Below are 14,378 nucleotides of genomic sequence, written 5' to 3' on the forward strand. Positions count from 1 at the left end.
TCCCATTACTAGTACTTATTATGGTGGTATAACTCTTACAAAACCATGGAAGGTCTGTTAAAAAACTACACCATTGATATGAGCAGAGATGAAAATAACCTGGCAAGAAACGGGTCCCACTTCTGTTTATCTTGAGGCAAATAATTAGAATACATTTTACTCAATAATACACAAAACAGTCAGGTTAAAAATGGAGATCTGGGGGTTGGGGACTTAGCTCAGTGGTAGAGCGCTTGCCTAGCAAGCGGAAGGCCCTGGGTTCAGTCCCCAGCTCCAAAAAAAAAGAAAAAAGAAAAAAAAATTGAGATCTGAAAGTACCTTCTGAATTGACCTAGAAAAATTAAATTATTTTCTTATAGTCATCCTTGCATGCTCTAGAAACTTTACTATCCAACAAGGCTTTCCTGAAAGTCTCATGCAGAAGACAAAACTTAAACCTGGGGTGAGTAAACTTGAGACTACCGCAAGCTCTTACAAGTACTCACATACACTGAACCTCTCGGTATGAAAGCAATTGGCCAGTGATTTACATTCTAGCAAATACAAGAGTCCCTTGGCGAATATCTCCACTATCAAGGAGTGATTTAGCTGGCACGTCCCTCTTCCACTATTCGGAGTAAGTATAAAACAGACGCCTCTTTTGTTGTTTATCCATCTAAACTCCCTCCCATTTTTCCTTTGAGACAGAATCTCACTGTGTGGCCTGGGTTGGCCCCGAACTTCTGCCTCTGCTTCTTCAGTAATGGGGGCACGGATGCACCACTATCTGCCTTTTTATAGACACAAAGGTTATGCTGAGGTCATGGCTTTAAAGTACCTGTTGCAGAAGCACAGAGCCCCGAGTTCAGATTTTTAGTGCCTGTGAAAACGCTGGGCTCAGCAGTGCACACCTGGAACACCAGAGCTGGGGGAGGAGCAGACACAGAGCCCCCTGACTGGGACAGGAGAACCAGTATGTTCAGGTTCAGTGAAAGACCCTGTCTCAAAAAGAAAAAAAAAAAAAAAAAGGCAGAAAGCAACTGAGAAAGAACCTAGCATGTGCACACACATGTGCGTGTGCCCCCACACACAAAATTTACATGATAGCTGGACTTCCTCTTAACCAAGTAGGGAGAAATCAACTCCTGAAAGCTGCCCTCTGATCTCCACATGTGCACCATGAAACAGGTGTGCTCACACATGCACTAAATAAAAGATAAAGGCAAAACTTTCTTAAAAGCAGGAAAGGGAACTACCTGGAAGGAAGGAGGAGACAGTCGAGAGGGTAAGAAGAAAGATGTCAGGGTAGAGTGAAGGATAAATGAACATAACATACATGCATGAAAATCTCAAGATGAAATCCATTTCTTTGTATGCTAACCAAGAAAAAAATTAAAGATTATATAATACAGGGTAAAGAACCTGTAGTATGCTGGGGGGAAATGCTCTCTGCTTCTCCACATTTAAAATAACAGGGAGTGTTTTCCCCCAGCATACTACAAGTGCTATTCCATTCTTCATCATTGGGTCCGAACTAGTTATATCAATCTTCAAGTCCCCAAAAGAGGAAATGCCACATCCTGTCTGTAGGGGGCTCTCAGGATCATGTTTCTAGCTTCTTCAAATAACTAACAATGCAAGAGACTGCAGAGGGCTGTTTTAACCCTACTGGCATTAAAAATTAAATCGGACCACTTATTACTAACAAGGCAATGACTTGTTTAAGATTACTATAAGATCATTCTTGGACCACAGACCATTCCAAAGAGCAGCTCAACATAAGGGAGCCCTCTGCTTCCTACCCTACCAGGACAGAGAGTGGAAGTACATCTTGTCTGTAGCCCAGTGGTCTAACTGCCATCCCTGCCAGATTCTGACATTGTCTCCCAATCTTAGCATCTGTCTTTAATGTTGCTTCCACCTCCTGAATCCGTACAATGATTCCCTCTGTCTGGGACACACTTCCCAACAAAGCCCATTTCCCTCAGTTTCTAGTCCCCCAAATACCCATGTAAACGCATCAGAGCAAAAATATCATAATATAGGAACAAACCAAATATAAAGTCCCTAGCTCTACAAATAATGCTTTTAAAAATATCAGCACTGTTTTCATTCGTTGGAAATATCCTGAATCCTTATAAGACACCAAGGATAATGGATATGCTGGGTGACTTAACTGAGTTGTTTAGAGATTTTGATGAGTAAATAAGAAAAATAAAGGATGGCACATTAATCCTGAGTATCTATTGAGATTTGTCTGCCTAATGAAATGCTTTGATGGCTGAAACTACCTTTTCCAATGAGAAGCTGGAAACTGGCAAAACTACAGGTCATCTGTTATACACTTTCACTGTCTGATCACAAAAGATTTGGCTTTTATGACAAATCAATGTATGTTACTCTCATTATATATGCATTATTCTATAATCCATTTCAAATAGGCGGATAATGCTTTCTGAGAAGTACATGAGGGACATTGCTACACGATGATGACTGCACTCGAGCTGGTGGAGTTGAAACATAGATGTAATCTGTCTCGAAGCACTGCAGTAGAGAACATGGTTATAACATCAAAGATGTAGGACCCAAGCTCCAGGAACTTCTTTATTGCTTCAAATAAAACATCAGACAAAAAGTTATCTCAAATAAAATAGAGTTGTAAAAAAAAAAAAAGACATTCCTCCTTGCCTCTATCTAAAAGGTCACCCCTAACCCCATCACTGTCTGTCTTTTAACCTACACCTATTTTCTTCACAGCAACTTGGGTTTTATTTTGTCCTCCCCAATAAAACGACCCATGAAGAAAGGGAGCTTATTCACCATGTTCATCCCTACATACCCACTACCTGTAACCATGTTCAGTATATAATAGATACTCATCAAATCCATTCTGAGTAAGTAAACAGGAAATAGTATCTATTCAAATAGAAATATTTTTTTAAAAATATGCCGGTAGAGTTGGGGATTTAGCTCAGTGGTAGAGCGCAAGGCCCTGGGTTCCGTCCCCAGCTCCAAAAAAAAAGAAAAAAGACAAAAAATATGCTGGTAATAACAAAACGAGAAATTAAAAAAAAATCACACATTCAACCACAAATTAGTACACATTCTGCCTAGGTAGCAGTTCACCTGAACCCTGCTCACCTGTCCCTAACACGGGATGCACAGTGCTCAGTGGCCGGTAACAGAATCAGGAGCTCCAAATACCTGGATCTGAATCTTGGTCCTGCTGTGTCCCATTGAGTTATTTCACAATTTTGTCCCTGGCCACCTCACAGTGGGGACAGTAACACTGCATGTGCAAGGTGCTGCTGTTATGACAAAGATGCTCAGAACAGAGTTTGCTCCAGAAGCCACTGCACCGATGCCTAATGATCACCTCCTCCTGTGTTCTGCATACCAATCTCAAAATAGCAGGTTAAAGGCCAAAATAAACACACTGGCAGCAGAGGGCTTACCTAAGGTACAAGAAAACCCCTGGGTTCCAACACCAGGGCTACAAAACTAAGTACATAAACAGATAACTTAAAGTATCTTTCATTGTTGTGTGGAATTGATTCTCCTAGCCATCTTTTCACTTTAGAAAGATTAAACCGAAATGTGAAATTCATCACAGCGCCAAGAAAACGTTATAGACCTACACTGCCTAAAATTAGGTTTAACTATAGAGTGGTGAGAATCATATTTTATAATATAACAGTTCTACATTTAGAACTTTTAAAATTCCACCTGCCTGCTTTTCTGCTATTGTGTTTGTTTTGTTTCTGTCAAGTTGACACATGTTAAAGCATCATCTGGAAAGAGGAATCAATTGAGAAAAGGCCTCCATTTGAGAGCTGGCAGGTGAGTCTGTGGGGCGTTTTTTTCCTGGTTAATAACTGATGTGGGAGGGCCTAGCTCACTGTGGGCGGAGCAGTGCTACCCTAGGTAGGTGGTCTTAGGTTGTATTAGGACGCAGGCTGACTAAGTAAGCCAGAGAACACATTCTTCCGGGCCCTGTGTGTCAGTTCCTGCCTGAAGGTTCCTGCCCTGACTTCCCTCAGTGACAGGGTTAAGTATGAGATCAAATAAAGTCCATCCTTCCCAGGTTGCTTTTTTGTCATGGTGTTCTATCACAGCAACAGAAACCCAAGTAAGATACTCCTGCTTTAAAAAGTTAAAAATAAAATAAAATAAAATAAAATAAAAATTCCCATATCTGCCCACAGAGTTGGGGTAGGAGGGAATAATACCAAAGGCTAAAAAGAAAGGCCCAACCTCACCAGTATGTCCTTATCAAAAGGGGGGCAATCTAGATCAGAATGCTTTTGATTGTTACCTGACAGCTGAAGCCCTTATATATGCAAAAGGGCAAACATCCAACTTTACCTCAATCATGGACCACTCTCAGAACTTAACAACGACTCTGGTCTTGGCAGGTGTGCTAGTCAGTTTACGTCAACCTGACACAAACTAGAGTCACCTGGGAAGAGGAAACTGCCTCTGTATGATTGGCCTGTAGGCAGACCTGTGGGGCAGTTTCTTGGCTGATGACATGTGGGAGCGCCATCCCTGGGCAAATGGCTCTATAAGAGAGCAAGCTGAGCAGCCAAGTGGGGAGCATTCCTCCATGGTTCCTGCCTCCCTTCTTGCTATGAGCTCCAGCCTTGGCTTCTTCCCTGAAGGTTGAACTACTAAGCTGCTAAGACAATCTTTTCTCCTTCAAGTTGCTTCTGGTGTTTTATCACAGCAACAGAAAACCAAATAACAGAGTTGGACAGCTGGGGAGAACTGAGGGCAATATTGTGGTCTATTCACAGGGCACCACCAGTCCTGTCATTTCTACCTCCCCCTTCCTGGCCTCTAAAACAGGCCTCTGATTGCTCCACATCTCAGTACTTCATCTCTCTTCCTCCAGACACATCTTACCCAGTGTTAGTATTTAGGCTAATGACACTGCAGACCATCACAGGCCCAGAGGGTGGCGGCATTCCCTTCTCAGCTCCATACACTTAGCTGGTACGCAAAAGTGCCAGGCCTAAGACTGGGCTCAAAACAGCTCCTATTATCTTCAGATTCTACCGAATGTTCTCACTATCCATCCAGCTTCAAACCTGATTGTGGCTGTCAATTTGACAGGATTTACAATATACCCTGGAGACAAGACTGTGGACACAGTTGTAAAGAATTACCTACGATTAAATTAACAAGTGCCGTTGAGTTTGTACCCTAAATATGGGCAGTACAGATTCATGGGCTGGGATCCTGGACTACATAAAAACGAACAAGGTAGCTGTACTCCATTTTTCTCTCTCTGCTTCCTAACTAGACACTATGTGACCCCATTCTGCTCCCATGCCTTCTGTACTGCATCACCTGGAACTGTGACCCAAAGTAAACCCTTTCTTCCCATCACAATCTAAGTACGGGGCCTCAGCAACATCTGAGACAATGCCTGTCTTCCTAGAAGATTCTGTAGGGGGTTGGTCTGCTGCTGCTATGGTGTCAAACACTAAACACTGTATCTCAGATATGTCTACTTTTGTAATACAAACCTTGCTCCCTAAGTTAACTGGTTACGAGGCTAAAGTCTATGACTGCAGTAGATAGAGGTAAGTGGGTCCTCAGATACCTGGCTGGGGGTTGCAGGAAGAGAGGAAAAAGGAGGAGAGAGGAGACCAAGGGAGGAGGAAGCCACCATGAGAGGAGATGGACCATGAGCATGTAGCCAGGAGAACAGCAAGGAGCAAGGGACATATGGCCAGAACCTAAGTTAGAATAGTTCCAAAATCTGCCCAATCTAGGCCTATAGCTTGTAAATAAAATACCTGGATTGTGCTAGAATATAAAAACATCAATTACAAGATTCGAGAGGGGTAGACAGACCATCACCAAGAATGGGCAATGGACAGGCGTTAGGATGTGCTTCTAACCCCCTACATCGATGTTCTCTAGTCTTACATCCATCTCAAGTAACAAAGGGGTCATCATTACTTCTGTGAGTGCTCCAAGTGACTTCCTGACATGCATCAAGCTCTGTGTGTCAGGCTACGGGCAGGTTCTAATCAACGCTTTCACTAAGCCTCGTAGTGACCACTGGAGGATAATGGGTCTGAGAAGTGTCAGGATATCACAAAACTCAAAGGCCTTGAAATGGCTCTCAAACTACTAATGAACTTCAAGATTCCTCAGTCACAGATCTGTGGCAGATAGAAGGAAGAACTTTCTAGGTGTGATCAGCTAAGGTACTGGCTACTTCCCAGTTCTGTGAGCTCTCGACCAGTTGAATTGTCAGGCAGTTAAGGTGCTATGGAGGCTGGCCTGAGCTTGGCATAACAGAAAGTGGTGATGCAATGCAGGGAAGTTGACTTTAAAATCACAATGATCCGGGTTCGAATCCCAGGTCAGTTACAATATAGCTGTGACATTTTGGACAAAATTCTTTTTAAAAATTTTAATTAAAAAATTTGATATTTATTTTTATATGAATGGGGGTTTTTTGTCTTTGCTTTTGTTGTTGTTTGTTTTGCCTGCAGGCATGTCTGTTCACCAAATGTGTGCAGTGCCCAAGAAGTCCCAAAGAGGATGTGGGACGGCCCTGGAACTAGAGTTAGAGCTGGTTGTGCACTACCATGTAGGTGCTGAGATCTGAACCATCCCTGCAGCCCCTGGGACTAAATTCTTGACAGTTCATTTAAGATGCTTTATGAAGCCTATCCTGCAGGGCATGGATCAAAGGGCATAGTAAGACAAACAACAGAAGGTGTCATGGAGGGCACGGAAAGATTGAGAGGCAGAGGGGCTGGCCTAGACCTTGCAATCTGCTAGCTACATGCGAGGCCTGCACACAGGACTCCAATAACTTATTTGGCCAATGAGGTAACTGAGGGCCTGAGAGAGTTAAGTGGCTTTCCCAGGAACCCCGCAGCTAACAGCAGGTGGAGCCAGTGTCTAAACCCAGGCCATTTGACCTCTGAGGCTATTCCAGTAATTTCCACAGACAAGAAAGAGTACCAGGGAGAAGGAAGTGAGGGCTGAAGTTGGCAGGCCTCAAATTCAGGCCCTTTCACCTACTATTGGAGATGAAACTTGGGCAAGTTACTTCATTTCTCTGATCCCGTTTTCCCAGCTATAAAATGGAAATACCAACCCTATGACCTCACTCGGCTTGTTTAGAAGAAAATTTAATGAACCAACCTATTCAACAGCCCTGAGCACAGTTTTTCCTCCACAGACTGGGACGAACATGGAACTGAAAGTGTTCTATGATCCTTTTCGATGTGTATGGGTGAAGCTAGTGTCCTGGGAATTCACACCGCGTTTAGCAAAGTTTTAAGGTTCCATTTTAAAGGCCAGTCTCAGAAAGTTCAACAACAAAACCAAAAATCATTTGTGGATTCAAAAGGCACCCTCCTAGGGCTGGGAGGCTCTGTGGTGGATGCAGCGGGGACAATGAAACGCATCAGATGGTTTGTGAGTTAAGATGTTCTGGAAGCTCCCTCCCCTTAAGTTCCCTCACTGGCCTGCAGTTCTGTGGAATAAATCAACAGAAGAAGCTAGAAAGTAAATGTCAATAAAAGCAGGGCCTGGCTCAGTGTTTTTGGCTCGAAGGGCACCTCCCACCAGCCAGCTCCTGCCCTGGCTGGAATGCACTTCAAAGGGAGCTAACTGAATGATAATAACCTCTTCTGAGAGTGCTCAGCTTGACTTAAGTGTGGAGCCCGAGATTCTACAAAAATGGAAGACCAAATTGTTTTAATTATAAAGGGTGGGGCAAGCAGAAACAAATGAAAAGAAATGAAAGCAGTATTTTAAAATCCTGCTGTTAAAAACAGTTATTTCAGCGCAGAGATGCAGCTCGCTCCTTCTCAAAACCGTGGAGACTGCAGAGGCAGGCCTGGGAAGTGGGGTTCTGATGTCAATCTCTTTTAAACCCCGGGTCAAGCGATTCTAGAAATTCGCTGCCACATTTCCCGGAGTGTCTCTTTGAAACCCCTCCTCACACGCTGCCAGACTGGCTGAAAAGTGCAAATCCGAAACTTCAATACTTTGGAGAAAACATTGGTTGAGTCCGTAATTATTATCCAACTCCTGTTACGTCCTAGAATCGCTCAAAGGAAGGCAAAATGTAGATAAGACTTTTGACTTACAAAAGGCAAAGTAGATTTTCGAAATGAAATACTTCCTCATACCTCTGTGATCTCATTTTCCTCAGTACAAAACGAGTCTCCGATTTAAAACAATGACCAAGCTGTTTTCAAAAGGGCTTTTTATTACAGATGCACTTATGTAAAGGGACAAGCAAATCTACCTCAGAGAACAGGCTGGTTTGGAGTGATGGAAGGGAGAGTCCTTTAGAAACTTTTCTCTTACCCTTACCCTTACCCGGACCAAAGTCTCATTCTGTAGCTCTGGCTAGCCTGAAATTTGCTGTGTAGGCCAGACTGGTCTGTAGCTAGCAGTCCTGAGCCCTGACCTAGGTTACAGACATACACTACCTTCCTGTGTGGTGGGGCACAATAGATGTCCTCAACTCCTAGACAAATTCAACGCTTTCTAGAAACTGAAATAGAAGTTCCAGGGACAGACTCTGTTTCCTGCCCAACATATGTGATAAGAACATTTGTTGAGCATGTGTGTGTATATGAATGAACTTAAAATAGCCATCTCACTACAGATGACAGGGAAATATGATGAATCTAGGACAACAGGATCCTTCAAACACCTTAGTCAGTCCCGAAACCTAATTCTACAGTGTGCCTTCCTAAAAACTATGTGCAGCGTTCCAACGGCTGTGAAACAGCTGCTATACCTTACATGCTTTGCTTGGTATGACTTTAAGTTTTCTGAAAATCTTTTAAAAACTCAAGACAGAAAACAGCCCTGTAAACCTTCCCTGAGATCAGCACTGCTCTCCTTGGAATGGAGGATCTGAAATGGCCCTGTGAAGCTGGTCAACCAATCTGCCTTGCCCCCCCAGAGGGCTGTCAAGCTTGACAGAAATCTGTAAGACCTGCTAAAAGAATTCTGTGCCTGCCTCCCTCCGTCTGTGTCCCTGTTGCCCTGGAAACTGAAGGCCAACCTTAGTCAGCAGTTTTGTTTGCAAGCTGTGCTCTCCTGCCCCCACCCCCAGCCCCAAGTGCCAATTAAAGAGAGGTTGAGGGGAAACAGTATGGAATTTGCTAGAAAATAGTAACAGTCTCTCAACAGCACAGGACCTCAAAAGAGCGATGCTGTCGCTTCGGTAAATAATGCTAAATTTAGGGACTACACTTATGGGAGCATTCCAAGTTGAGAGAGACAGACCAACAGAAAGACAGACTGACAGAGAGACAGAAAGTGTGTGTGTATGATATAATATGGGGATGAGCCCTAAGGCCTTCACGCATGCCAGGCAAATCATCTACATGTGCAATATCCTTATAAAAACTCCACAACGTGTATGCATATATGTGTGCGGTATATGTGTACCCATCTGTGCATACATACACGGCACACTGCACATACAGAAGTCAGAGGACGATGTGTGGCAGTTGCTCTCTTTCTACCTTATGATATTCGGGGTGGCAAGTGCCTTTACTCTTTCAGTCATTTTACAGCCCCCCCCCCTTTATTTTCCTATTTTGAGACAGGGTCTCTCACTTACTGACTCAGGCTGGCTTTAAACTCAGTTGGCAGCCCGGGATGGCCTAAACTCTCAATTCTCCTGCCTTAGCCTCCCAAGGACTTGGAACGAGAGGCCTGCTACCACCAGGCCCAGCCTAGCTAAGATGCTAAATCTATGGATATGCTGCCACTCTGACCCGGACTTGGCAGTTGTTGAATAGCTTACTGGTGATCAATGGGCAGAGATACAGAAGTATCTTACACTGTTTACAGAAAGTGACTTGTCTGGGCTCTGCAACAACAATAAAAGTCAAAGAGGTAACTACTGGGACCCAAGGAGGTAATGGTGTTAATCTACCCTTTGGCCAACAACTTAGATTAGAACTAATTATTCTGTCTCATCTGCTACCATAAAAGCCATTTCAAGGCAGGCATGTCCCATTTATCTTTGTATTACTTTCAATTCCATGAACACTAGCCAAGGGAATCAATAGGGAGATAAAGGAAGAAAGGGGGGAAATAGAGTTGCATCCTAAACCAATAGAAACTCACTTTAAAATGGCAATCAAACCGTCTCCAAATCTATCTTGTTAATGCCCTGAGTGACTTTAGCACCGATGGGCTAAGAGAGGACTCCACCGGGCCTTCTGGCAGAACATACAAGACAGACAGCTATGTCGCACAGACTGAGGAGCGGCTTTCTCCATGGGCAACATCAAACCATAAGTGTAGAGTAATAAGTGAATAACAGAGGAAGGAAGAAAAATGAACAGGGGCCGAGAAGACAGGCTGTACAATTCAAGATCTCCTGCAGGTAGGAGAACTGGCTGGTGACAGAGCCAGAACAAACCAATGTGGGATTATAGAAACCCCAGAGAGCACATCAGGAAAAACCAGTCTTCTACACTACAAACTCCCATTTGTTGTTAGAAAGTAGCTGAACAGGTGAACCAAAGACTACATTTTTTTTTAAATATTTATTTTCTTTACATATATGAGTACACTGTAGATGTCTTCAGACACACCAGAAGAAGATTCCATTACAGATGGTCGTGAGCCACTGTGTGGTTGCTGGGAATTGAACTCAGGACCTCTTAACCGCTGAGCCATCTCTCCAGCCCCCAAAGACTACTTTTTTTTTTTTTTTTTTTGGTTCTTTTTTTTCCGGAGCTGGGGACCGAACCCAGGGCCTTGCGCTTCCTAGGCAAGCGCTCTACCACTGAGCTAAACCCCCAACCCCCCAAAGACTACTTTTACGTTGAGCCTTTTCCTACTTCTACCCTGGTTAAGGCACAAATAACAAAGTGAAAAATCACCAGAAGAAAGAAGTCAAAAAGCCTTCCAGGGGTGGGCAGAATGGGTCAGTAGGTAAGTGTTTGCTGAGCAAGCATGACCATCTGTGGCCAACTCTCAAATCCCAGGCTGGCAGGAGAGAACTGACTCCTGAAGGCTGTCTCTGACCTCCACAAGCATGCGCATACACACTAATAGCAAAAGCCTAGCAAAGGGCTGGAGTAGTGACTTAGCAAGTAAGAACAACTGCTGTTTCTGCAGAGGATGCAGGTCAGTTCCCAGAACCCATAAGGGTTCACAACCTTCCTTAACTCTTATTCTGGGGATCCAAAGGAACCAGGCGTGCCTATGGTGCACATACATGCATGCAAAACATTCATACATGTAAGATAAGATACATCGTTTTTAAAAAACTGAAGTCTGGGTTCGGTCCCCAGCTCTGAAAAAAAAAAAAAAGAACCCCCCCAAAAAAATAAATAAAAAATAAAAAATAAATAAAAAACTGAAGTCTACCAAGATGATATTCAAGATATTCTGGAAATAACCCCAGAAAACACTTTCACACCATTATCATATGGCCTTATGATCTATGACTTATAACAGGGAACACACTGCTTCTGGGTGGCGTTTGGGATGAGGAAACCAGCCTTCCATGATTAATAAGTCTATTTAGAGTTGTTTCTCCCCTATATTCCAGTAAAAAATTAAAGAAATCAAAACCATTCATCCTACCTCTTAACTAGACAAGCGCGCGAGCACACACATGCACACGCACACACACACACACACACAGAGTTACTCATATACACTAAACACAAACAGAGAGAGAGAGAGAGAGAGAGAGAGAGAGTGAGTCAAAGCTGAGTAGACGTTGCCAGACTTTCTTTAGCTGCCTGTGTGAAGGACTGTACACTGTGATGCCCTAAAAATGCACCAAGTTCCCCAGCTGCCAGAGATCAGTACCAAAGGAACTATGCTGGCATTTCTGTAACATGAACCATCAAAACTATCCTTGGCTCAAAGGCACCTACAGCTAGAATAAAGGGAACAATCCCAGGCACTTTGCCACACCCCTTTTCAAAAATTCTTTCTGTGGGAAAGGAGGAAGAAACGGACACAAATCATTCCTAACAAAAGAGTGACTTGAAAACACACACACACACACACACACACACACACACACACACAATCATTTAAATACAAAACCAAGGAGAATTTATAAATGCTAATTCATAATATATTTCCAAATAAAACATTGATTCCACATAGAAATATCCAAAAATGGAAAACAATAAATATGGTTATCTCCTGCCAAGAAACATGATAGTATATATCTAAAAGCATGTGTTACCATGACACAGCCAAGAAAGCAAGAATTACTTAATAGGCGTCTTCCTTAACTTGATATCATTTTTCCTATATTCAAATACTACATCTGAGATATATTTGATAAGCAAGACATTATTATTGATAAAAGATGTATAGATTTTAAAACAACAGCTGTAACTTGAGAAAAATCTTTAAAACACCTCCCCATACTCCCTTCCAAGGACACTCTCTGAACAGTTAAAATGATTTCCTTAACAATGGTCAAAAGACTCAAACTCAGCCAGGTGTCTTTCTTCCTCCCTCCCATGTCGCCGTCTTCTTTCCTTCTCTGTCTTTCATCTCCTTTTGTGCTGGGAACCAGAACCTTGGATACTCTAGGAAACTACTCTACCTTTGAGCGACACCCCCAGCCAACTCTGGGGCCTCAAACTCTCAACCCTGAGTTGGCCTCCTGAGTTCTGGATTGAAAGTATGCATCGCCACGCCAGGCTACTTTATTTTGTTTATGAAGTACAATGTTGAACCCTCAGAAGACGCACAACAGTTTTCTGTGCATAGATGGGCACGCAGTAACTAGACTGAGCTGGACACGGTGGCACATCTTTATCCCAGGATTTAGGAACTGAGGCAGTTTGATACCAGGCTGGGATGCACAACAAGACTTTTTTTTTTTTTTTTTTTTTTTTTTTAGGCAATGTCTCATCATGTGGCTCTGACTGTCCTGGAACTCACTCTGAAGACCAGGCTGGCTCTGAAGTCACACAGATCCACCTACCTCTGTCTCCCAAGGGCTGGGATTAAAGGCATGTGCCACTATGTCCAGCTATAATAAGACAATTGTGGTGGTTTGTACATGCTTGGCCCTGGGAGGGGCCTTATTAGGAGGTATGCCCATGTTGGAGTAGGTGTGCCCTTGTTGGAGTAGGTGTGTCACTGTGGGTGTAGGCCTAAGACCCTCATGCTAGCTGCCTGGAAGTCAGTCTTCCACTAGCAGCCTTCAGACGAAGACGTCTAACCCTCAGCTCTGCCTGCACCATGCCTGCCTGACACATGTTCCCACCTTGATGATAATGCACTGAACCTCTGAACCTGTAAGCCAGCCCCAAGTAAATACTGTCCCTATAAGACTTGCCTTGGCCACTGTGTCCCTTTCACAGCACTAGAAACAAAATCTTAAAACAAAACAAGGCTAACTGATGCCCGTGCGGTTTTGTAGAACGTTCTGATTAAATCCAAACCAGTTTTCTTTCTCATTCTGCTTTGACTCCACCCTTTTTCATGCTCTGCTGTAGAACAAGATGCCTGGTTACTGGGGGTTTGCTTTATGGAATCCCTGTCTACTATCCCCTTTAATGAGGAAGATTGACTCCGTTTCTAGAACCAGACCCTAAGACACTAGCAACTTCTCTCTCTCCCCCATCTCTTTGTCTTCTCTCTTCTCATAGATTGCTGTTATGTCTCGGTACTCTTGAGATTGCTAGGCTTCCTATAATCCCAACTAAGCCCAACCTGCCAGCAATACTCACCATTAGCTAACATTCTCCTGCAAGCTACCCACCAGTGACTACCACTAAGTTACCTCAAGTTAACAGCAACAGAAGAACCACCTACCTCAGCCCTTTCTAAATTCTTGACCTAGAAAACTGATTAGATGAAATGACTACTTCAAGTCTCTGAGTTTGGGGGGATAATTTGTTACAAAGTAATAGCTAACTGGAAGATGTTCTTTCTCAATTTCTCCTTTCTCTCTTTTTAAACACTATCGGTGGAAGGCCAGGCAGCCATGCCAATGTGAGCATGTCCTTGAGCTCCTAAGGTCAGCCCGAAAGATAGTTCAGGCATAAAGAGTTGGAAGAAACTGGGCTGTGAGTATGAGTCTTCGGCCTTGTCTCGAAACCAAGCAGCCACCCAAGGCCAGAGTCACCAATAGGCACCATACCTGCCTCATGAGCTCCTCTTGACGCATCCTGATCCTCTCTCTCTCCATCTGGATCCTCTGAAGCCGCAGTTTCTGCTGCTGCTGCTGCTGCGTGGTGAGTGCATTGGGCACACTCATGAGCCCCGTGGGTGGGTTCTGAGCCGGGTGGTTCTGTGGACTCAGGCTAGTGGCCACGACTTGCTGGTGTTGGTGATTCATCGCTACAGAAGGGAATAACAAACAGATCAATGACAGACAGGACCAAGGCCGACGATAC

At 43.7% G+C, this 14,378-nt stretch overlaps 1 protein-coding gene across 1 annotated transcript in view; it reads right to left on the reverse strand.

Moving 5' to 3' along the window:
* Positions 1-14,378, reverse strand: part of Wwtr1 (WW domain containing transcription regulator 1) — a 115,761-nt gene that overhangs the window by 6,716 nt on the left and 94,667 nt on the right. The window contains exon 4 of the mRNA NM_001024869.1: positions 14,123-14,322. Within this exon, the coding sequence (NP_001020040.1) occupies positions 14,123-14,322 (200 nt within the window). The remainder of the gene's footprint in view (positions 1-14,122; positions 14,323-14,378) is intronic.

Source organism: Rattus norvegicus, chromosome 2 (genome assembly GCF_036323735.1).
Source record: "Rattus norvegicus strain BN/NHsdMcwi chromosome 2, GRCr8, whole genome shotgun sequence".
Taxonomy (NCBI): Eukaryota; Metazoa; Chordata; class Mammalia; order Rodentia; family Muridae; genus Rattus; species Rattus norvegicus.